At 48.3% G+C, this 24,897-nt stretch overlaps 1 protein-coding gene across 4 annotated transcripts in view; it reads right to left on the reverse strand.

Moving 5' to 3' along the window:
- Window positions 1-3,225: 3,225 nt before the first annotated feature.
- Window positions 3,226-24,897, reverse strand: part of LOC117404196 (serine/threonine-protein kinase WNK3-like) — a 38,322-nt gene continuing 16,650 nt past the window's right edge. The window contains exons 3-25 of one of the 4 annotated variants that reach the window (XM_059017317.1): window positions 24,797-24,897; window positions 23,776-23,996; window positions 23,056-23,213; window positions 22,424-22,512; window positions 21,539-21,758; window positions 20,635-20,977; window positions 20,058-20,233; window positions 16,402-19,317; window positions 14,905-15,996; window positions 14,530-14,606; window positions 13,895-14,036; window positions 12,764-12,880; window positions 12,411-12,500; window positions 11,995-12,037; window positions 11,638-11,790; window positions 10,138-11,015; window positions 9,475-9,703; window positions 8,134-8,255; window positions 6,553-7,052; window positions 6,128-6,336; window positions 5,098-5,220; window positions 4,390-4,589; window positions 3,226-3,765 (exon numbers count right to left, since the gene is read on the reverse strand). The exon at window positions 24,797-24,897 is cut by the window's right edge and continues 72 nt beyond it. In XM_059017317.1, the coding sequence (XP_058873300.1) occupies window positions 3,460-3,765; window positions 4,390-4,589; window positions 5,098-5,220; window positions 6,128-6,336; window positions 6,553-7,052; window positions 8,134-8,255; window positions 9,475-9,703; window positions 10,138-11,015; window positions 11,638-11,790; window positions 11,995-12,037; window positions 12,411-12,500; window positions 12,764-12,880; window positions 13,895-14,036; window positions 14,530-14,606; window positions 14,905-15,996; window positions 16,402-19,317; window positions 20,058-20,233; window positions 20,635-20,977; window positions 21,539-21,758; window positions 22,424-22,512; window positions 23,056-23,213; window positions 23,776-23,996; window positions 24,797-24,897 (8,505 nt within the window). In that variant the 3' untranslated portion in view covers window positions 3,226-3,459. Of the gene's footprint in view, window positions 3,766-4,389; window positions 4,590-5,097; window positions 5,221-6,127; window positions 6,337-6,552; window positions 7,053-8,133; window positions 8,256-9,474; window positions 9,704-10,137; window positions 11,016-11,637; window positions 11,791-11,994; window positions 12,038-12,410; window positions 12,501-12,763; window positions 12,881-13,894; window positions 14,037-14,529; window positions 14,607-14,904; window positions 19,318-20,057; window positions 20,234-20,634; window positions 20,978-21,538; window positions 21,759-22,423; window positions 22,513-23,055; window positions 23,214-23,775; window positions 23,997-24,796 lie in introns of all 4 variants that reach the window. The other 3 variants (XM_034006986.3, XM_034006983.3, XM_034006985.3) reach the window with 3 other exon arrangements.

The following is a 24,897-nucleotide window of genomic DNA, read 5'->3' on the forward strand; positions in this document are numbered from 1 at the left end:
TCCCAGTACAAATCTGGAAAGGGTTCACATCCCACAAGGCACAGAAACAGCAAATCTTGCAGGCATTAAAAACGGTTATGAATTCTGCATGAAACACTACAGTTAGAGAAACACTGTCCTCCGCCCAGAGCAGAATTCGAGGGCAGAACTGTGCAAAACTCAGCTTTAATTAACTCCTATTTGTTCGAAAGGGAGAAAAATAAAATCTATTAGCAGGATGGAATATCTAAAGCTGAGGGAACACGAAGTCGCTGTTTTGCAGCTTGGAGCTTGGTTTCAGGAGGCTGCAGGTTTCAGGAGGCTGCAGGTTTCAGGAGGCTGCAGGTTTCAGGACGCTGCGCGGCACACCAGACAGGGAGACCTGGGGGTTTGATACAGCAGCAAGCTCAGACTAGGCTTCCTGCTGGCCGGTGGACCCCTCGTTGTCCAGCTGTTTGTTTTTCAGTTTTGGTACATCATGGCTCTTGAATTTGATGTCTTTCCAAAAAAAAAAAAATATATATATATATATATATATATATAGGAGTTACTTATAGATTGGAGTGAACACTTACAGGAATGGAGAGAATACTCTGAAAATATGAGCCATGGACCCTCGTGCTGTAAATGTGGTATTGCAATTCTAAACACTCAATTAAAACTACGAATTCTAAAACGAGGAATTGCAAGGATATGCGCTTTATAATGCTTCCTTATGCTTTACCAGACCTCTCTGTGCTTTACAATGCTTCCCTATGCTTTACCAGACCTCTCTGTGCTTTACAATGCTTCCCTATGCTTTACCAGACCCCTCTGTGCTTTACAATGCTTCCCTATGCTTTACCAGACCTCTCTGTGCTTTACAATGCTTCCCTATGCTTTACCAGACCTCTCTGTGCTTTACAATGCTTCCTTATGCTTTACCAGACCTCTCTGTGCTTTACAATGCTTCCCTATGCTTTACCACACCTCTCTGTGCTTTACAATGCTTCCCTATGCTTTACCAGACCTCTCTGTGCTTTACAAAGCTTCCCTATGCTTTACCAGACCTCTCTGTGCTTTACAATGCTTCCATATGCTTTACCAGACCTCTCTGTGCTTTACAATGCTTCCCTATGCTTTACCAGACCTCTCTGTGCTTTACAATGCTTCCCTATGCTTTACAAGACCTCTCTGTGCTTTACAATGCTTCCCTATGCTTTACCACACCTCTCTGTGCTGCTCTCTCTTTTAGTACACGTTGCTGTGGGACACTTTTATAAAGTCAATAGCTTTCTGGTCATTAACCTTACGAAACGCGGGGCTTGATTCATCGCTGCTGAACCGAGCTGAACGCTGACCGTGCGTCAGCCTGACCAAATGCTTTCTTTACTAGCACCAAACACCTGGTGAGTCGGCCCCTATTGATCACACACACACACGCACACCTACACACACGTGCTGAAACTCACACTGATAATTCTAATGAAAATGCCTCGTTCTGGCAGCAGTATTGTCCTGGCCCCGGCTGAGAGGCAAATCCGCTTCCCGACTGGCTTTCAACGCACACGCCGGCGCGGAAAACTCAACTGGCAATGGATTGGTACTCCGTTGTAAAGGTTAGGGAAGGACAGGCTCTTTCATATTTCGAAATCCAACACGCCAGTGAATGCTGCTCAAAAGTGGGTGTGTTTTTTTCTTTCTGTTTTGTTTGACACATAACTCTTAATACCTATTAATGTCAAAGATCATTAAATCAATGGATCAATAATGCAAACCTCCCTACCTATTACAACAGCAACAGCAAATATGTACAAAAAACAATCACATTATTAATAATAACCCTAACAGTAATATATATATATAGGGTTTGGTTTTTTTTCAGTTTGAATTCACATTATCGTATGCTTTACCCCGGTGACTAAAAAAAAAAATAGAAAATACAGACAGACAGACAATCGCCTTCTAAATGTAAACTGCAGTATTACTATTCCTGGGTTGAATGTTGTTGTTGTTGTGACGTCAAATAAATAAAACACTTAAAAAAAAAAAAGAGAGGGAGGGAGGGAGAGAGACAGAGGGAGGGAGGGAGAGAGACAGAGGGAGAGGGGGAGGGAGGGAGAGAGGGATAGGGAGAGAGGGAGAGAGACAGAGAGGGAGGGAGGGGGAAGGAGGGAGAGGGGGGGGAGAGGGAGGGGGAGGGAGAAGGGGAGGGAGGGGGAGGGAGGGAGAGAGACAGAGGGGGAGGGAGGGAGAGAGGGAGGGAGGGAGAGGGATAGGGAGAGAGTTAGAGAGACAGAGAGGGAGGGAGAGGGAGGGGGAGGGAGAGGGAGAGGGAGGGGGAGGGAGAAGAGGAGGGAGGGAGGGAGAGGGGGAGGGAGGGAGAGAGGGATAGGGAGAGAGGGAGAGAGACAGAGAGGGAGGGAGAGGGAGAGAGGGAGGGGGAAGGAGGGAGAGGGGGAGGGGGAGGGAGAAGGGGAGGGAGGGAGGGAGAGGGAGAGAGAGAGAGATGGCACATTGTTTTCAGCAATCTTATTTAATTTCTGTATTTATTTATTTCATGTTTGCCTCACTGACAGTAGAGCGGGTAGAGTTTGATGCAGGCTGGATCGTTTACTTCCTCGTAACTACAGCGGCCATTTGGAGAAGGTCAGCTTGCACACTGCTGCTGAGCAGCCATCTTGTGAAGGTCGATCCTGATCATTTAAACGTCTGTGATAATCGTGTCCCTTCTACACTGATCGGCCGATCGACTTCAGTCGGATTGCAAAGTTAAAACACGTTTAATATTTTGCGATGCAAATCCCTCCGAACATTTTTTTTAAGGCAAAAAAAAAAAAAAAGACGAAATTATATACATTTCTGAAATAAAAACTAAATTAAAATAACCTTCACATTTTAAGCGGGTTTGAACAACAACAAAATAATAATAATAATAAATAATTGTTCATGCTATTGTAAAACCACGTACAATTCAAAACCGTCAATTCGGAAAAAAACAAACAAAAATATACAATAAAATACAGTAAATAAAAAAAAAAAAACTGAACGCGTTCTGCGCTTTTTTTTTTTTTCTTAAATAAAGTCTTTGCTCGTACTTTGTATTCCGTACAAAAAAAAAACAACAGGTGCAAAATAAAACAGGTACAAACCCCCCCCCCCACCAAAAAACAAAACAAAACAGGGGGCTAAAAAAAGGCTGCGGTGGTTAAAACACATGCTATCCTTCACTTCCATCAGGCAGGCAGGCAGGCAGGCAGGCAGGCAGGCAGGCAGGCAGCCTCTTCTCCTTGCCCACCCCTCCTGCTCCTTCCTGCCCTCTCCCCTCTCTTCCTGCTCTCCCCTCTCCACTATCTCCTCTCTCCCCTCCCCTCTCTTCCCGCTCTCCCCTCTCTCTCCCCTCTCTCTCTCCTCTCCCCTCTCTCTCCCCTCTCTCTCTCCTCTCCCCTCTCCCCTCTCTCCCCTCTCTCCTCTCTCCCCTATTTGTGTCCTGGCTGCACCCTAGTTTGTATCCCGTTCCCAGTGGAGGGGATCTGGCTGGCAGTCGTCTGTGTGGAGGAGACAGCTGGGCTTCCTGTCCAGGGCTGTGCTGGGTAGCTGGTACTTCCTGTGTTGTAGGTACATGGGTGTGGAGCCGGGTACGAGGGTACCACCCCCACCGGGCCCACAGCAGGAGGGGCTGCTTGGAAGCAGGAGGAGGATGAGGGGGGTACCAGTCTGGACTGGGATGGAAGGGACTGGGACTGGGCCCGGGATCGTCTCGCTGTGGACCGGAGTCACCGACGAGAACCACCCAACTGGAGACCCCTGGGGGAAAAAATATTTAAAATTATAATACAAAAAAATATATATAAAGCCAACAATGATGTCAGTGACATCCATCCCTGTGCTTTACCAGACCTCTCTGGGCTTTACAATGCTTCCCTGTGCTTTACCAGACCTCTCTGTGCTTTACAATGCTTCCCTGTGCTTTACCAGACCTCTCTGTGCTTTACAATGCTTCCCTGTGCATTACCAGACCTCTCTGTGCTTTACAATGCTTCCCTGTGCTTTACCAGACCTCTCTGTGCTTTACAATGCTTCCCTGTGCTTTACCAGACCTCTCTGTGCTTTACAATGCTCCCCTATGCTTTACCAGACCTCTCTGTGCTTTACAATGCTTCCCTATGCTTTACCAGACCTCTCTGTGCTTTACAATGCTTCCCTATGCTTTACCAGACCTCTCTGTGCTTTACAATGCTTCCCTATGCTTTACCAGACCTCTCTGTGCTTTACAATGCTTCCCTATGCTTTACCAGACCTCTCTGTGCTTTACAATGCTTCCCTATGCTTTACCAGACCTCTCTGTGCTTTACCATGCCTCTCTGTGCTTGCCCATGCTGTCTCTATGCTGTACCACACTGCTGGACTCTGTTATAATTGACAGCTCACCTCGGGAGGCTTGCTCCAGGTACCGATCTCCTGCTTCTGTTGAATCTGCTTGATCTGGTTCAGGCTGGGCTTCGTGTGGGCGGTGCCCACCGTCTCCTTCGTCCAATCATCAACCAGCTTGTGCAGCTCATCCGTGAACGTGCCCTTCTTATTGGCTGAGCCCTGCTGGCAGGCGTTGGCATTGCTGCACATCACAGGACCTGGAGGGGAGGGGGAGAGACTGAGTCAAGCAGACCAGCGTTTGGGCTCCAGTGCCTTCATCAGTGTTACTGAAACTAGAAGAGACCGAGTCAAGCAGACCAGCGTTTGGGCTCCAGTGCCTTCATCAGTGTGATTGAAACTAGAAGAGACCGAGTCAAGCAGACCAGCGTTTAGGCTCCAGTGCCTTCATCAGTGTGATTGAAACTAGAAGAGACCGCGTCAAGCAGACCAGCGTTTGGGCTCCAGTGCCTTCATCAGTGTGATTGAAACTAGAAGAGACCGAGTCAAGCAGACCAGCGTTTGGGCTCTAGTGCCTTCATCAGTGTTACTGAGACTAGAAGAGACCGAGTCAAGCAGACCAGCGTTTGGGCTCCAGTGCCTTCATCAGTGTTACTGAAACTAGAAGAGACCGAGTCAAGCAGACCAGCGTTTGGGCTCCAGTGCCTTCATCAGTGTGATTGAAACTAGAAGAGACCGAGTCAAGCAGTTTTACTATAGCAGCCCCACCTTGCTCTGTGACCACCTGGCTCTGCAGGGGCTCCTGGACGTTCATGTGGGAATCGAAGAGCGAGGAGGTGGGGCTGAGCAGACAGGAGGAGGGACCAGAGAGGCAGCAGATCGGCTGAACACCTGGAGAGAGAGAGGTAGAGGGAGGGAGGGAGAGGGAGAGGGAGAGGGAGGGAGGGGTAGAGGTAGAGGGAGAGGTAGAGGTAGAGGTAGAGGGAGAGGGAGAGGGAGAGGGAGGGAGAGGGAGAGGGAGAGGGAGGGAGGGGGAGAGGGAGGGAGGGAGGGAGAGGGAGAGGGAGGGAGGGGGAGAGGGAGGGAGGGAGGGAGAGGTAGAGGGAGGGAGGGAGGGAGGGAGAGGAGGGAGGGAGAGGGGGGAGAGAGGGAGAGAGAGAAAGGGAAGAGGACGCGGCAGATCACAGTCAGAGCTGGTATTATAATAATTAAAAACTTAAAACTGGTTTAAATTCACATGCGGTCGTTCGTGTGGTTCGTCAGCTTACTGATGGAAATGCTGATCACGTCAACTTCATTTTACTGTCCGGGTTCCAGCTAAGCCCCTTCGGAGTGATATGATCCGGGTTTAAACTGAGCTCAGAACCACGTTACTGGATCCTCAGCTGATGCGCTATCCTTGCACTGCTGCCATGTCACTGCAGATATAACTCGCTGTCATCCTTATTTATTATTTATTTCTTAGCAGACGCCCTTATCCAGGGCGACTTACAATTGTTACAAGATATCACATTATTTTTACATACAATTCCCCATTTATACAGTTGGGTTTTTACTGGATCAATCTAGGTAAAGTACCTTGCTTAAGGGTACAGCAGCAGTGTCCCCCACCTGGGATTGAACCCACGACCCTCCAGTAGTATTATAATTATTTGCACTGTAAACTACACTGTGTTTAAATATGAATCTTGCATTGTAACCCTGTGCTGCCCTGTGACACCTGTGCGAGTCGCCTTGGATAAAGGTGTCTGCCAAATAAACAAATAATAATAATAATAATAATAATGAAAACCCTTACCAGTGTTGTTCAGGATCCCGTTGTCTTTCTGGGGGCGGCTGCGTAGCTTCCCCTTGGTGGAGCGTGTCCGGCGGGGAGACAGGCACTGCGAGGGCAGCCCGTGGGGCGCCGGGGGGTCCTTGCACCCCTTCAGCTGGCGGAGCTGCACGTACAGCTGCTGCAGCTCCCGGTTCTGCTGGGCTTGGAGAGTCACGACCTCCTGGATGTGCCTGAGCAGAGAGAGAGAGAGAGAGAGAGAGAGAGAGAGGGGACAGCGTCATTATAAACCAGCAGAGACCGGCACAGGGAAGACAATGGAAGATAAGGTCTAGTGCCTTCATCAGTGTTATTGAAACTAGAAGAGACCGAGTCAAGCAAAAATTTAACACAACTGAAGTACACTAAACTGAAATGAATTGCTCTGCACTGCTCAGAATGAAACGCACTTCTCTCTGAGCGTGTGCAGCTCCCTCCTCAGATCATCGGACTCCTCGTCACTGCTCAGGGAGGAGGAGGAGGTTCCCTGCTCCTGCTGGGGGGGGCAGGCCCTAGGGGGGCTCCCCCTGTCTGTGCTGGGCTGCACTGGGCTGGCCCAGCCCCCCGACTGCGAGGAGGAAGAGGAGGAGGAGGAGGAGGAGGAGGGGGATCTGGACTCGGAGCCTTGCTCTGGGGTGACGGAGGAGCTGTCTGTCTCTCCGGGGAGCTGGGGGCTGGGACCCAGGTTCTGCTGTTGGTGTCCCAAGGCTCGCCTCACTGAGAACCGGCCCACTGTCTTCTCCTGCTCCGACGAGTCCCCAGTGAATACGAGGGACCCCCCAGTCTCCTCCGAACCCACGTTGTGTTCGGGGGACCCGCCATCCTCCTCCGAACCCACGTTGTGGTCGGGGGACCCCCCATCTGCAGTTCTTGGGGGAGTGGGTGTGGTTTCTTGAGGAACAGTCATGACCTTAAAAAAAAAAAAAAAAATAATTACTATATATTTTATTTATTCTTAATTAATTAATTAATTAATTAATTAATTAATTTCTTTCTTTTTAATTTTCCCTTTGCAATTACTTGAATGTTATTATTATTATTTTTTAAATGTGTGTTAAAAGTTCAGGAGCTGCTATTCAGTTTTACAAGCTATATATTGACTTTGTATTAGTCAGCACCTGCTCCATTCTAGTGCACAGTGCAGTATTGCTGATCAAATTAATCAAACTAATAAATTCAACGGCAAACGTTTCCACTAGAAGTCTTTCTCAGCGTCTTCAATAGAAACACTAAAAGAAACTTCATAAATTCAATGGCAAGCGTTTCCACTAGAAGTCTTTCACAGCGTCTTCAATAGAAACACTGAAAGAAACTTCATAAATTCAACGGCAAACGTTTCCACTAGAAGTCTTTCTCAGCGTCTTCAATAGAAACACTGAAAGAAACTTCATAAATTCAACGGCAAACGTTTCCACTAGAAGTCTTTCTCAGCGTCTTCAATAGAAACACTGAAAGAAACTTCATAAATTCAACGGCAAACGTTTCCACTAGAAGTCTTTCTCAGCGTCTTCAATAGAAACACTGAAAGAAACTTCATAAATTCAATGGCAAACGTTTCCACTAGAAGTCTTTCTCAGCGTCTTCAATAGAAACACTGAAAGAAACTTCATAAATTCAACGGCAAACGTTTCCACTGGAAGTCAAAGTACATTTTAAGCTCATGACCTCTCGTCGAAATGTCTAGTTTGCCATTTTTAATTAATTACGTTTCTTCTAATGTTTCTAAATAAAGCACTTTTTGCTACAATCACTAGGTGTCTGTGAAAACACATTGGCTGTTTTAGCCTGGGTCAGCCTGGGTTGTGGCTTGATGAACCCAGTATGTGGCATTGTCCTCATTTTTTTTTTGTGGGGGGAGGGGTCATCTTTGAACTGACATCATCCGTTTTGTTAACCCTGCAAAAGTCTCAAAATGTCAAAACGAATGAAATGACAAATACAGAAAAAAAGTGAATTTGGTACTTCATGGGTTAAATCCGCGCTGCCCGTACCTGGAAGCGACCCCTCTGCTGCGGCCCCTCGCTGGCCTGGCTGGGGTCAGTGTCGGGCCCCTCACTGCGCTCCACAATGGAAGTGGATTCAAACAGTTCACCAGCGTGGCTCAAACTGCCCTCTGTGATACAAACCAAACACAAAAAACCACTGTGTATATATATAATATATAATATATAATATTTATGGAAATGGAGGCTGTCCGTAAGTCTGAAACGACTTTATTAAAATGCTTTTTAATAAACGTGTACACCTGCTATCCCTGGCAAATAATTCGAGGAAACCTGCACAGCAATGCAATGCTCGTATTGTTTTTAAAATCGATAATAATGATTTAAAATAATGATGGTGAAATGACAGGAATACCAAGATGCGTGTGATGGCAAAAAACACATACATCCAAAAATCTACATATTAAAATCTACATATTAAAATCTACATATTAAAATCTACATATTAAAATCTACATATTAAAATCTACATATTAAAATCTACATATTAAAATCTACATATTAAAATCTACATATTAAAATCTATATATTACAAATCTACATATTAAAATCTACATATTAAAAATCTACATATTAAAATCTACATATTAAAAATCTCTGTCTCTATACACACACACACACACACACATATACATCTTGTTAGCAGAAATCATATTTTAAAAACTCAAAAGCCAAAATGAAAATAATAAGGATGATGTCTAGGATTATTAATATGAAGATCATTATCATTATCATTGTTATCATTATTATCATTATCAATATTATCATTATTATCATTATTATTATCATTATCAATATCATCATTAGTATTATCATTATCATTATTATTATTATCAATATTATCATTATCATCATTATCATTATCAATATTATCATTACCATTATCAATATTATCATTAGTATTATCATTATCATCATTATTATTATCATTATCAATATTATCATTATCATTATCAATATTATCATTAGTATTATCATTATCAATATTATCATTATTATCATTATCAATATTATCATTATCATTATCAATACTATCATTATCATTATCAATATTATCATTATTATTATCAAGATTATTATTATCAATATTATCAAGATTATTATTATCAATATTATCATTATTATCATTATCATTATCAATATTATCATTATCAATATTATCATTATCAATATCAATATTATCATTATCAATATTATCATTTGTATTATTATTATCATTATCATCATTATCATCGTCATTATCATTGTCATTGTCATTATCATTGTCATTGTCATTATCATCATCCTCATGGTTATTTCGTGTGTACCCCCTGGCTCTCAGCACGCTACCTTGGCGGGCTCTTGACCTCTTGAAAAGGCTGCTTGAGTGCCGGAGCTTGAACGCCCAGCTTTTCAATTTGCGAGTCCACGATTTCTTGCTAACAGCGTTTCTGAGACTAGGACAAGTAAAGCTTAGGCCAAAATATCCACCTCCTGCTTGCAGCTTGTGAGCTCCGGCTCGGAGGGCTCCCTGCCCTGGGTCTGCAGGGGAAGAGGCTTCAGAGTGGGGGAGGATCGCCTGGAGAGAAACCAGCAGAGGTTCAAAACCGCAGGCAACAGCATCGCACTGGCATTAACAAGCAAGTAGAGGGGTGCCCAAAAATATAACGTCACCTGCCTGTCGTTTCTCTTTCCATCGCTCACATCCTGACAGCTTTTTACACTTCTAACTGTAAAGACTGTTTCAAAGCTCTTTTCGAAATGTGTGTGTGTGTGGGAGTGTGTGTGTGAGAGTGTGTGTGAGAGAGTGTGTGTGTGAGTGAGAGAGTGTGTGTGTGAGTGTCAGTGTGTGTGTGTGTGTGTGTGAGAGAGTGAGAGAGTGTGTGTGTGTGTCAGTGTGTCAGTGTGTGTGTGTGTGTGCGAGTCAGTGTGTGTGAAATGCAGGGATTGTGACTCTGTACAGGAATGGTGGATACGAAGAAGCTTCTCAGCTCCTTGGCGGGCTGTACTTACAAACACGGCCGGCTCAACGGGCAGAGTCCGGACCGCAGCAGAGGGGCCGTCTCGACCAAACAGGGGGCAGGAGAAAGAGCAGGGAGGGGGCAGCTGATTCCCCGCAGGCTGGGAGGGGCAAGCGAGACCTACCCCTTCCCTCCCCGCGGGGGCAGGAACCTGAAACACTGCCCCCCCGCCCCCGCCCCCGGACAACTGCGTGACCTCGGTGACCTCCGACCCCTGACTGGCGCTGACCGCGGCGAGATCCGAGCAGGAGGATGACCTGGAAGAGGAGGAGGAGGAGGAGGAAGGCTTGGAGTCCGGGGGGGTCTCCACTCCTGCAGCGGCCTCCTCCCCCGCAGGTCCCTCCTCCGAGGCTGTCAGGGGGGCCACAGGGGCCCCTGTCCCGCTGTGCTCCGGGTACAGCAGGGTCCGCAGCTTCTCGTCCAGAGTCTTGATGCGGTTGTCCACGAAGTCCATCTTTGGGGGGCCCTCCCCGTCCGACTCCGGCACCGAGGAGGGCTGGGCCGGGCTGGGGTTGGAGGCTGGGGTCCCGCCCTGGTTCTGGGGGGTCCCCAGGGGGGTCAGGGCGAGGGGCTGAACGCCAGGCTGCTGGGTGGCGCTGCGCTCCGGTTCTTGTCGTTCGGGCGCGGACGATGGGTCCTCTGGGATCGGGGCTCGTTCTTCTGCGGTGCTTTGTTGAGGCGCTGCTGTTGCGCTCGTTGGTTCCTCTCCTTCGATCGCAGCGGCACGGGTTTGGGGACCCCCCACCCCAGCCTGCAAGACCCCCCCCACAGTAGATTCAGCAGCTGGCACGGCGGTCGTGGAAGAGGAGGGGTCTGGGAGCAGTGCAGAGCCAGGTAGAGGCTGCGCGGGTGTCTGCCAGCCCTCTTCAGCTAAATACAAGGACAATTAAGAGCAAGCTTTGAGGGACTTTTTTTTTTTTTTTTCGTTTTGTTGTCTGCAGTTCTTTATGCTTTTCGTATTATAAGCTCCCAACACATTTTTCAATTTTTCAGTTTTTCGCTAAGGATCTGGAAAACTACAAAGCGCTGGTGTGCAATTCAATATGTTAACAAGGGAACATTATCCAGCAGCTTTCATTGGACTCTATGAAGCTGAGGGAGTTCATTCTATATAGAGGGGGTGGAATTCAATATGTTAACAAGGGAACATTATTCAGCAGCTTTCATTGGACTCTATGAAGCTGAGGGAGTTCATTCTATATAGAGGGTGTGTGATTCAATATGTTAACAAGGGAACATTATTCAGCAGCTTTCATTGGACTCTATGAAGCTGAGGGAGTTCATTCTATATAGAGGGTGTGTGATTCAATATGTTAACAAGGGAACATTATTCAGCAGCTTTCATTGGACTCTATGAAGCTGAGTGAGTTCATTCTATATAGAGGGTGTGGAATTCAATATGTTAACAAGGGAACATTATTCAGCAGCTTTCATTGGACTCTATGAAGCTGAGCGAGTTCATTCTACATGCGAGATGTGCAGCAATGCTTACCTGCAGCAGTGTCATCATCTTTAGGCTGCAGTTCTGCAGAGTCTCCAGCAGGGGTCAGGGGGGCGCCCTGGCCAGACTGGGACTCGCGGTGTCTGATGGTCTGGTTGATGAAGAACCGCCAGCGACCTACTGGGGAGGACTGGGAGGAATCCACTGTAGGGGGAGAGAGGGATAGCAATGTCACCAGTGGTTTTTACCCCAGTTTGGAATGCCCAATCATTATGTCAAGCGGTCGTTTTTTCACACTGAGGATCCACAGCGAAGCCACCAGACCGATAGTGCCGGAGGACAACGCAGATCTGAACGGCTCCACTGCGGATTTAAATGCTTCTTAAAGGCAATAACTGGCTGACTTACGTGGAGGTGGGGGAGGGGTGTTGATCTGATCCATCGATCCGGTCTGAAATTAAAACACAAGTCTCGTTTCAACCCGGGTAACAATACCGTTTTTGGGTGTCTGTAGGGGTAAAGTGGTAGGAAAGATGTCTTGGAAGGTAAGTATAGTCCCTGTCTAACACCGCCCCTTCATAAAGGATCATTTTGGGGTCCAAATCAGTTTGCTATTGAAATAAACAGGGTGAAGCTAACACATCATCTCCCAGCCTCATATGAGGTCATCATGCATTTGCTTGCTAGTCTTCCATATGTCCCTGTATACAGTATATAAAGGCTAGAAGCAATTTTTTTTTCATCCATCCCCGATATGAGGTCGCTGTGCATGACAGGGTTAAACCCCCCCCCCCACCGGGCCCCCCCCCCCCTGACTGGCTGACCTGCAGGATCTCCAGGGCTCGACCCACGATGCACCGCAGATCCTCCACAAACTTCTCCTTCTCCAGGTCCAGCACAAAGTCCTCCTCCACCTGCACACAAAGAGACAGAGATATACACAGAGAAACACAGACAAAGATACACAGATACACAGAGAGACAGAGATACACACACACAGATACACACACACAGAGACACACACACAGAGACACACACACAGATACACGGAGAGACAGAGAGACACAAACAGAGAGACAGACACACAGAAACAGAGCGACAAGTGAAAGGCAGGAATGAGAGGCTGGTGAATCTGCCTGCCTGCCTGCGCGTGTTACCCGGCCTCTCTCTCTCTCACCATGTACTCTGCAATGTCCTCGGGTGCGTCTCCGTCCGTGTCAAACTTGAAGGTCACCATCTTGTTATTGTGGGTCTCCAGCTGGCACTCCACCATGTTGTCTCCACTCGAGGAGACCTGAAGAGGAGACAGGAGCGGGCGTTACTGTCAGCTCTCGGCGACTTACAGAGACTAAGGTGTGTGAACTATGCATCATATTCCTTCATGAACCTACACAGAGGACTGTCAAATGAAATCTATAATATGTTTGATTAACATATACAAAAGATAGGTGCATTACCTGAAAATCAAGTGAACTGCAGTACGATCTCGTAAACGCGTGATTTTATTACAAGCTGAACACCAGAGCAAATGGAACTGAGCTGCAAAAAATGTGTGTTTTGCAAAACTTGTTTTCCTTCTTTGTCCACAACAACAACAACAGATGATTCCCACACCGCAGACTTGCATTTTTCCGTGAGCTTTTGTTCGTGGAATTCGTTTTTATTTTCCTTTCACAGCCTTCATAAACGACTTTTAAGAACGGTCTTAAAGAACCCGTTCGATGTGGGTCATGTGTCTGCTGCGGCGCTCTGAAATCCATGCCCTGTGCTACTGGGGGAAGCCAATCCACGCAACAGAAATTATAAACAATGATTTTTAGTACCAAAGACAGTCTCTTCAATAGTAAATCGACAGTTTGCGTATTATTATTATTATTTATTTCTTAGCAGACGCTCTTATCCAGGGCGACTTACAATTGTTACAAGATATCACATTATTTTTACATACAATTATATACAGTTGGGTTTTTACTGGAGCAATCTAGGTAAAGTACCTTGCTCAAGGGTACAGCAGCAGTGTCCCCCCCACCTGGGATTGAACCCACGACCCTCCGGTCAAGAGTCCAGAGCCCTGACCACTACTCCACACTGCTGCCCTGTATTACTGAGTAAACAGAATCTGACCCGACCCGAGTGTTGCTTGACAATTCGGTACGGGTCGGGTCTGGGCAGACCCACGAAGACCTCCAACGTACAGCACAGTGTATATCTTGTGTGTACAGTGTGTGCTCTGTGCTGTGTGCTGTGTACGCTGTGTGCTCTGTGCTGTGCGCTGTGTACGCTGTGTGCTCTGTGCGCTGTGCTGTACCTGCAGCATGGTGAGTTGGAAGCGGGTGTTCTTGTCCGCTCTCTGGCAGGATGTTCTCCTCTGGGGTTTGGGTTTGTCTCGCTTGCCGTTCCCCCCAGCCCCCTCCTCCACCGTTGCAGCGTTCTGCACATCCAGAGGGCCTCTGAGAGAGAGGAGAGAGAGAGAGTTACCCCTTATTGGATCCTCAGCTAACGCATTATCCTTGCACGATTGCACTGCTGTCTCATTGTAGATATAACTCGTTGTAATCTTAACTTGTTGCATCCTAGTTCATATTGTATTTTAGTAGTACTATTGCATTTACTGTAAACTACACTGTGTTTAAATATGAAGCTTGCATTGTAACCCTGTGCTGTCCCGTGACACCTGTGTGAGTCGCCTGGGATAAAGACGTCTGCCAAATAAACTTATAATAATAATAATACATTTAAAAAACTTATAGAACACTACAGAAAATTAAAGACATTTATCAGAGCTGAAGAAAATGCTGGAACTCTACAGATAGAAAAGGGTGGGCTATGACATAGATGTATCAACAGACAAAAAGGTGTCTCAGAGCGCTTGACATTAAATTGAAAAGCATTGCGAAACAGAAACCTTATCTATAAAGAATGAAATAAAAGGGAGACAGTTACCCGGGGACAGAGTCTTGCTTTTGTACCGACTGCTGAAAACTTTTTCTGCTCGTGTGCTGAGACTTCGCCTGTAGTTCCTGTTGAGAGACACCAGTTAATAAAAACCTAATTAATTAAAAAATAAATAAATAAAAAGTTGTAAGGCTGCTGAGCTGTTTTACAATCTGAGCTATTTTATAAACTATTTTTTTCTAAGCAGTATGTTTATAAAAAAATGTTAAAAGGGTTAGCTAGCAGGATCGTGTGCTAGTTTTATAACACTAGAGCATCGTCTTTCTAGCTTTTATAACATGAAGAGGATTTTTAGGTCTTGCTCACCTACTCCCCCCCCCCCCCACCCCCACCCCCCCACCCCAGGCGTCTGTCCGGTTATACCTGAACTCGAGTGCTATCTGCGGGGGTGGCTCCAGCGCTGGGAGTGGGGACCGGGGGCTCCTGTTGATCCACAGACTGCGGCAGAGAAGACAGGGCAGCCTCGGAGCCACCCCCCGGGTAGGGAGCGGGCAGGACGGGGTGAGAGCTAGAGGGGCCGGGGAAATCAGGGAACGTGGAGGAACTGCTACGGGAATAAACCTGGGCCCCCGACCGCTGGCTCTCAGCTGCCTGCTGTCCGGGTGGCCTGGCTGCTGTGTTGCCCAGGCAGGGCTGAGCTGCTGCAGCCGTTGGCATGGACTGTGCGGGGACCCCTGCCACCACTTGGCTGTACAGAGGGACAGTCACAGGATGCTGTAGCTGAATGTGGTACTGCGGAGGGACATGGGCAGGCTGTTGCTTCTGTTGCTGTTGCTGCTGCTGCAATAGGTCCTGTTGATCCGGCTGTGGCTGTTGTTGTTGTTGAGATTGTAACTGGGTCTGTTGCTGTAGCTGAGCCTCTAACTGCTGCTGTAACAGAGCCTGCTGCTGCAATTGAGCCTGTTGCTGCAATTGAGCCTGTTGCTGCTGCTGCAATTGAGCCTGTTGCTGCTGCTGCTGCAATTGAGCCTGTTGTTGCTGCTGCTGTAATAGGTCCTGTTGATCCGGCTGTGGCTGTTGTTGTTGTTGCTGTTGAGATTGTAACTGGGTCTGCTGCTGTTGCTGAGCCTCTAACTGCTGCTGTAATTGATCCTGTTGTTGCTGCTGCAGTAACAGGTCCTGCTGAATTTGAACCGGCTGTTGTTGTGTGTGTTGTTGTGTGTGTTGTTGTGTGTGTTGTTTTTGTTGCTGTAACTGGGCTTGTTGCTGACCCTGTAAATGTTGCTGCTGCTGTAGCTGAGCCTGTTGCTGTTGCTGTAGTAACAGATCCTGCTGAATTTGAACCGGCTGTTGCTGATGCTGCTGTAATTGATCCTGTTGTTGCTGCTGCAGTAACAGGTCCTGCTGAATTTGAACCGGCTGTTGTTGTGTGTGTTGTTGTGTGTGTTGTTTTTGTTGCTGTAACTGGGCTTGTTGCTGACCCTGTAGCTGTTGCTGCTGCTGCTGCAATTGAGCCTGCTGAATTTGAACCGGCTGTTGCTGTAGCTGAGTCTGTTGCTGTTGCTGTAGCTGAGCCTGTTGTTGTTGCTGCTGCTGCTGTAGTAATAGATCCTGCTGAATTTGAACCGGCTGTTTTTGTAGCTGAGCCTGCTGCTGAGCCTCTAACTGTTGCTGTAACAGAGCCTGCTGCTGCAATTGAGCCTGTTGCTGCAATTGAGCCTGTTGTTGCTGTAGCTGAGCCTGTTGCTGCTGCTGTAATAGGTCCTGTTGATCCGACTGTGGCTGTTGTTGTTGTTGCTGTTGAGATTGTAACTGGGTCTGTTGCTGTAACAGAGCCTGCTGTTGCTGCTGTAGCTGAGCCTGCTGCTGCAATTGAGCCTGTTGCTGTAGCTGAGCCTGTTGCTGTTGCTGCAATTGAGCCTGTTGCTGCTGCTGTAGCTGAGCCTGTTGCTGCTGCTGTAGCTGCAATTGAGCATGTTGCTGCTGCTGTAGCTGAGCCTGTTGCTGCTGCTGTAGTAATAGATCCTGCTGAATTTGAACCGGCTGTTTTTGTAGCTGAGCCTGTTGCTGAGCCTCTAACTGTTGCTGTAACAGAGTCTGCTGCTGCAATTGAGCCTGTTGCTGTAGCTGAGCCTGTTGCTGTTGCTGCTGCTGCAATTGAGCCTGTTGCTGCTGCTGCTGTAGCTGAGCCTGTTGCTGCTGCTGCTGTAGCTGAGCCTGTTGCTGCTGCTGCTGTAGCTGAGCCTGTTGCTGCTGCTGCTGTAGCTGAGCCTGTTGTTGCTGCTGCTGTAATAGGTCCTGTTGATCCAGCTGTGGCTGTTGTTGTTGTTGAGATTGTAACTGGGTCTGCTGCTGTAGCTGAGCCTCTAACTGCTGCTGAAGCTGAGCCTGTTGCTGCAATTGAGCCTGTTGCTGCTGCTGCTGCTGTAGCTGAGCCTGTTGAACTTGATCTGGCTGTGGCTGTTGTTGTTGTTGCTGTTGAGATTGTAACTGGGTCTGCTGCTGTTGCTGAGCCTCTAACTGCTGCTGAAGCTGAGCCTGTTGCTGCAATTGAGCCTGTTGCTGCTGCTGCAATTGAGCCTGTTGCTGCTGCTGCTGCTGTAGCTGAGCCTGTTGTTGCTGCTGCTGTAATAGGTCCTGTTGATCCGGCTGTTGAGCCTCTAACTGCTGCTGTAACAGAGCCTGCTGCTGAAGCTGAGCCTGCTGCTGAAGCTGAGCCTGCTGCTGAAGCTGAGCCTGTTGCTGCAATTGAGCCTGTTGCTGCTGCTGCTGCAATTGAGCCTGTTGCTGCTGCTGCTGCAATTGAGCCTGTTGCTGCTGCTGCTGTAGCTGAGCCTGTTGTTGCTGCTGCTGTAGCTGAGTCTGCTGCTGCTGCTGTAGCTGAGCCTGTTGCTGCTGCTGTAATAGGTCCTGTTGATCCAGCTGTGGCTGTTGTTGTTGCTGTTGAGATTGTAACGGGGTCTGTTGCTGTAGCTGAGCCTGTTGCTGAGCCTCTAACTGCTGCTGTAACAGAGCCTGCTGCTGTAGCTGAGCCTGCTGCTGCAATTGAGCCTGTTGCTGCTGCTGTAGCTGAGCCTGTTGCTGCAATTGAGCCTGTTGCTGCAATTGAGCCTGTTGCTGCTGCTGCTGTAATTGATCCTGCTGAATTTGAACCGGCTGTTTTTGTAGTTGAGCCTGTTGCTGAGCCTCTAACTGTTGCTGTAACAGAGTCTGCTGCTGAAGCTGAGCCTGCTGCTGCAATTGAGCCTGTTGCTGCTGCTGTAGCTGAGCCTGTTGCTGCTGCTGTAGCTGAGCCTGTAGCTGAGCCTCTAACTGCTGCTGTAACAGAGCCTGCTGCTGCAATTGAGCCTGTTGAACTTGATCCGGCTGTGGCTGCTGTTGCTGTTGAGATTGTAACTGGGTCTGCTGCTGTTGCTGAGCCTCTAACTGCTGCTGTAACAGAGCCTGCTGCTGCAATTGAGCCTGTTGCTGCAATTGAGCCTGTTGCTGCAATTGAGCCTGTTGCTGCAATTGAGCCTGTTGCTGCTGCTGCTGCAATTGAGCCTGTTGCTGCTGCTGCTGTAGCTGAGCCTGTAGCTGAGCCTCTAACTGCTGCTGTAACAGAGCCTGCTGCTGAAGCTGAGCCTGTTGCTGCAATTGAGCCTGTTGCTGCTGCTGCTGCAATTGAGCCTGTTGCTGCTGCTGCTGTAGCTGAGCCTGTTGAACTTGATCTGGCTGTGGCTGTTGTTGTTGTTGCTGTTGAGATTGTAACTGGGTCTGCTGCTGTTGCTGAGCCTCTAACTGCTGCTGCAATTGAGCCTGTTGCTGTAGTAACAGATCCTGCTGAATTTGAACCGGCTGTTGTTGCTGCTGCTGTAATTGATCCAGTAACAGGTCCTGTTGAACTTGAGCAGCTTGTTGCTGTTGCTGCTGTTGACATTGTAACTGGGCTTGCTGCTGCTGCTGCAATTGAGCCTGTTCCTGCTGATGCTGTTTTATCAGGTCCTGTTGCTGCTGCTGCTGCTGCTGCTGCAACTGAGCCTGTTGTTGCTGCTGCAGTAACAGGTCCTGTTGAGCTTGGACCGGCTGTTGCTGCTGTAACTGTGGTTGTTTTTGTGGCGTCAATCCAGCCGCTGGCAACTGGCCCTGCTGAACCACAGCTGGCTGTGCCAGTGCCTGCGCGCTTGCTGCCTGGTGCTGTTGTCGTTGCTGTTGAGGGTTGCACACAGGCACCGGCATGTAAACCTGCTGAGTGCGCTCTGCTTGCTGCTGCGTTGAGGAGAGTTGAGCCAGCTGTAGTAAATAATGCTGCTCCGCCTGAAACTGTGCAGCTTGCCCCATCGACGCGGCTTGCTGTCCCGGCTGATGCTGCTGCTGCTGCGATAGAAAAGCCTGTGGATCCACCTGCTGCTGCATTAAGAGCTGTTGCTGCTGCTGCACTGAATGCGCCTGCATTTGCGTCTCGGTCATTCCTCCTTGCAACTGCAACTGCTGTTGCTGAGTCAAGAAAGCCTGCTGCTGCTGCTGCTGCTGCTGCTGCTGCATTAAAGCCTGCTGAATCTGTAAGGAGTCGGACTGGTGCCGGGTGACCTGTGCTGTTTGGGTTTGATGCTGCGGCTGCTGGACACTTTGTTGTGGTACAACCCGAGGGTCTGCGGAATCGCTCGGATCCGCGACAGCTGCTGCCGTCTGTCCAGGGCCCCCTCCTTGGGGGCACAACCCAGCCCGGAAAGCCTGTGTCTGAGGCTGGGGGAGAGCCATCAGGCAGGGGCCGGGGTTTGTGGTGGAGGCAGCAGGAGCCGGGCCGGTGGAAGAGTCCGACAGGACCGCGCCAGACTGCTGAGAGGCATCGAGGTGCTGGAGGGGAAAAGGAGGGGTGGGGGGTAGAGAGAGAGAGAGAGAGAGAGAGAGAGACAGAGCGCATTACATTAAAAGGAGCAGCAAGCACTGAAGTAAAAGGGTTTTAAATTTGCGCAGATTTTATGCAGGGTGTGTCTAAGTATTTTGAAATTGAGCTCTATTGAGTAGGTTAATAGTTATGGATCAAATGCACATACATATCAGACATACTTAAACTTATCCTTATAGCTAGATGGATAGATAGCTTGATTCAAGCTTCAAAACTGACCCTGCCACACTTTCTTTAAGTCTGTAAGGTCAAACTAAAAATGCATGCTTGCTAAAACGTGTGTCTCTTCGTTTCAGACTCTATGGAATTGTGTTATTTGCTACACTCCTAATTATTATTATTACTATTATTATTATTATTATTATTATTATTATTATTAAGTCATTTAGCAGACACACTTATCCACAGTGACTTACAGAGACTAGGGGGGTGAACTCTGCATCATCAACAACTGCTGCTACTGCAGAGTCACTTCCAATAGGAGCTTGTTTGTTTGACGTCTCATCCGAAGGACGGAGCACAAGGAGGTGAAGTGACTTGCTCAGGGTCACACACACACGCACGCACGCACGCACGCACAAAGGGAGTCAGTGGCTGAGCTGGGATTTGAACCTCCTGGTATCGAGACCCCTTTCTAAGAGGAGGGAGGTTTTTCATAGAAAAAAAAAAAAAGAAAAAGGTGTCTCACCGCAGTGCCTTGCTGGTAGCTGCCCGGCTGTGGTTGCTGGGCTTGCTGGTACTGCTGGTGCAGTCCCGGGTCAGCCTGCTGCATGCTGGGAACCTGGTGGTGTGCGCTGAGGAGCTGGTCAGCACCAGGGTCCGAGAATACAGCAGGACCGGCACAGCTCTCCCCGACACCGTCACCTGATAAAGCAAGACAGAGCACACAGTGAACAGGGCCCGACTCTTCAAGCTTCAATAACACTGATGAAGGCACTAGAGCCCAAACGCTGGTCTGCTTGACTCGGTCTCTTCTAGTTTCAATCACACTGATGAAGGCACTGGAGCCCAAACGCTGGTCTGCTTGACTCGGTCTCTTCTAGTTTCAATCACACTGATGAAGGCACTGGAGCCCAAACGCTGGTCTGCTTGACTCGGTCTCTTCTAGTCTCAATAACACTGATGAAGGCACTGGAGCCCAAACGCTGGTCTGCATGACTCGGTCTCTTCTAGTCTCAATAACACTGATGAAGGCACTAGCCCTAATCTGCTTCCAGGTTACTAAAAAAGCAGATTCTCTCTGTAATAAATGCACAGAGTCATACCTGTGAAAGCGGAGCTCTGCCCAAGCTGCTGTTGCTGTTGCTGCTGCTGCTGCCTCACATGCTGGTCCACCTCAGTGAGCTCCTCATCATCACCCAGGGTCCCTCCGGTCACTGGTGCCGCCGCCACGCCCCCTGCAGGCTGGCTGAGGGAGGGCAGCAGGCCGCTGAGCTGGGAGCAGGTGGACATGCTGCCCCCTAGCGAGGGGGTCTGGGAGTCGCGACGCTCCTCGTAGCCGCGCAGTAGCTGCCGCGTCTCGCGGGACTTCTTGATCAGCGTGACCCGGTCGCGGATTGACTTCGCGACGACCTTGGAGTCGCTCTCGTTGAAGAAGCCCGATTTCACCTGCACAAAAAACGACAATGATGAAGACAATGGTTACACTCTGCCTTGACCAAAGCATATTAGTATGCTTTACCAGACCTCTCTGTGCTTTACAATGCTTCCCTATGCTTTACCAGACCTCTCTGTGCTTTACAATGCTTCCCTATGCTTTACCAGACCTCTCTGTGCTTTACAATGCTTCCCTGTGCTTTACCAGACCTCTCTGTGCTTTACAATGCTTCCCTGTGCTTTACCAGACCTCTCTGTGCTTTACAATGCTTCCCTATGCTTTACCAGACCTCTCTGTGCTTTACAATGCTTCCCTGTGCTTTACCAGACCTCTCTGTGCTTTACAATGCTTCCCTATGCTTTACCAGACCTCTCTGTGCTTTACAATGCTTCCCTATGCTTTACCAGACCTCCCTGTGCTTCCCTATGTGTAATGTATCCTATCTGCAAAACTCCTAAGAAATAAATAAGAACAAATAAGAACAAACCAGGTCAGTAGTACCTACCCCTGCTCCCACTGTCAAGCCCCCTCCCATTGCCACACCCCCTGCCCCTCATACTCAAGGCTCTCACCATCTCCTGCGTCACACCCTCTGGCAGGTCATTCTCCAGGTCGTAGCTGAACTCGATGGCCTCGTTGTCTTTGTGCTTCCCTTTCAGCTTCTTGGGGTCCTCCACCCAGATCCGCAGGGCGAGGGAGTCCTTCACCCCATCATCGTCCTCCGCCAGCTCCACACGCACCCCAGTGTCCTCGGCAAAGAACGCGTGGGTCAGGAGGTCCTTAATAGAGAGTCTGCAGGGAGGAGGAGGAGAGCTTTACAATGCTTCCCTATGCTTTACCAGACCTCTCTGTGCTTTACAATGCTTCCCTATGCTTTACCAGACCTCTCTGTGCTTTACAATGCTTCCCTATGCTTTACCAGACCTCTCTGTGCTGTACAATGCTTCCCTATGCTTTACCAGACCTCTCTGTGCTTCACAATGCTTCCCTATGCTTTACCACACCTCTCTGTGCTTTACAATGCTTCCCTATGCTTTACCACACCTCTCTGTGCTTTACAATGCTTCCCTATGCTTTACCAGACCTCTCTGTGCTTTACAATGCTTCCCTATGCTTTGCCACACCTCTCTGTGCTTTACAATGCTTCCCTATGCTTTACCAGACCTCTCTGTGCTTTACAATGCTTCCCTATGCTTTACCAGACCTCTCTGTGCTTTACAATGCTTCCCTATGCTTTACCAGACCTCTCTGTGCTTCACAATGCTTCCCTATGCTTTACCAGACCTCTCTGTGCTTTACAATGCTTCCCTATGCTTTACCAGACCTCTCTGTGCTTTACAATGCTTCCCTATGCTTTACCAGACCTCTCTGTGCTTCACAATGCTTGCCTATGCTTTGCCGTGCTTTCACTGTGCTGTATCACACTGTGGGACACTTTCCTCGGGGGTCAAACCCACCTTTCACTTTTGTTCTGCCGGATGCACCCCCCAATGATCTCCTTTATCTCTGGGTCGCTCACCTTCTCGAAGCTGGCAGGTTTGATCCCCTGAGAAACAAAGGACAAGAGTCAAGCAGCTGAAACTCACTCGGTATTGTCTGATTATCAAGACGCTACATCTCCGGTTTGGTAAATACAACAACCACCACAAACAACAAAAACAAAAACAACAACAAAACAGTAGCTGTTTATGAGTTGCATTCAGCTGTTAAGAGTTTAAACTTTCACAGCCTTAGTCTATACCGCCTTAGAGATCATCCTTTCTGTTTTCGAAAGAAAGCAGCAGACATCTTTGCATGCTGTATTGAGGGGTTAGGGCTAGATCTGCATGGAAGTAGAATTGCACTCAAACAATACTCTGAGAAAATACCCTGTACCTCTCTGTACCCCCTTGACCTTTCTGTATCCCCGTCTACCCCTCTGTACCTCTCTCTACCCATCTATCTCTCTGTACCCCCTGAACCTCTCTGTACCCCTCACTACCCCTGTACCTCTCTACCCCCTCTACCTCTGTACCCCTGTACCCCTCTACCCCTCTGTACGCACTCTACCCCTGTACCTCCCTGTACCCCTCCGTTGCTGGGTACTCACGCTGGTGACCTTGCGGTAGATCTGGGCTGCGTTCTGGCACTCGGAGTAGGGGTATTCCGACGTGGCCATCTCCAGCATACACATGCCGAAGGCGTAGACATCTACAGACTCATCATAGTGCTCCTCGTACATCTCTGGAGCCATGAACTCAGGGGTGCCTGCGAGGAAGGGAGGGAGGGAGGAGGGGGAGACCGGTGAGGAGACCAAGGCCACACAAACCAGCACAGAAACACAGGCCTCGCTCTTCAGGGGTGCCTGCGAGGGAGGTCAGTTTACTTAACATCATGACTGAGTCAAAGAAACTACAACGTGACATCACCAACAACAAAAAAAAAACAAACACAACTACAAAAATGCTACCGGATACCATACAGTACTCTGTCGCATATCCGAGGGACCATGTTCATCAAAACACAATAGGAAAAAGGCTAACTTGGCTGTTGGCAAAAAAAATAAATATAATAACAAATAGCCATGACCCAGGAAGTTAAACAGAATATGAATTATTAAACTCATAATCAGAATGATCAAACAGGTAATCCATGCGTTTCTTTATTTAAATTTTTGTAGAACACATGACTGCGCTGTCAATTGGCTGAGCACGGCGCTACAGGTTTGCTCTGATTAAAAAATAAATTAAATTTTTTTTTAGCAAAAAACCCGGGACGATCCCAGCTGTGCCGGGGCGTCTGCTAGCCTGCTATTTTGGGGTACCCGTACCGATCACGCTCTTGGCGAAGGAGGTCCTCATGAGCGTGGCCAGTCCCAGGTCGCCGATCTTCACGGAGCCCGTGGGGCCGGTGATAAAGATGTTGTCACACTTCAGGTCCCGGTGGATGATGGGAGGGGTCCTCGTGTGCAGGAAGTGAAGGCCCTTGAGGATCTGCCTACACCAGCTCCGGAGGACCTTGGGCTTCATCACCTTGAAGCGTTTCAGGTACCTGCGGAGAGATCCGGGCAGTCGCTATGGAGACACTGGATAAGGACATCGGAACTTCTTTAAGGGTTTTGAAGCAGACCTAGGGTCAGTTACAAGTTGTGCAATCATACAGCAATCTGGGAAAGCAGACGCAGGTTTACGAGATGATTCGGGGGGGTCAAACTCCCAGCCCTCGAAAGGAAAGCCAGGAACATTAATGAACTTTCTGAAAGAGACACAACATCTCTGTTCATTTAACGAAACTAGAGGCAAACAGCCAAGTTAGATATTTCGGGGGTGACTTCAGCAGTCTGTTTCTGATCATATCATAATAATAATAATATCTTTATTTTTTATATAAAGCGCCTTTCATAGTGGACCCCCCATCACAAAGCGCTTTACAGAGGCAGGCTGTGAACTGTGCATTATATGCAGAGTCACTTCCAATAGGACGTTGATTTAACATCTCATCCGTGGGACGGAGCACAAGGAGGTGAAGAGACTCGCTCAGGGTCACACACAGGGAGTCAGTCAGTGGCAGAGGTGGGATTTGAACCAGTGACCTTCTGGTGACAAGCTCTGGACTTTAACCACTGGACTGCACAGCCTCCTATAAATGAGCTCCCAGTAGGGGATGGGACTGATAATGACATTTAGAATGTGATCCACAAAACGACTCGAATGAATCATGGGTTTATTCGGTTGGCTGAGGTGTTAGGTTTAAGTGGGGGTTCATTTGACAGCTGATCTGCCCCTATCAGACTTTGCTACCTTCAATAGAGAATTGCAAAGACATGACGTTTTGAGGGTCCCCGCACTCACGTTTTGAGGGTGCCGGAGGTCATGAGCTCGGTTACCAGGACGATGCACTTCTTCCCCTTCAGAGAGGACTCCCAGGAATCGTAGAAACGCACGATATTGGG

The sequence above is a fragment of the Acipenser ruthenus genome, chromosome 56 (genome assembly GCF_902713425.1).
Source record: "Acipenser ruthenus chromosome 56, fAciRut3.2 maternal haplotype, whole genome shotgun sequence".
In the NCBI taxonomy this organism is placed as follows: Eukaryota; Metazoa; Chordata; class Actinopteri; order Acipenseriformes; family Acipenseridae; genus Acipenser; species Acipenser ruthenus.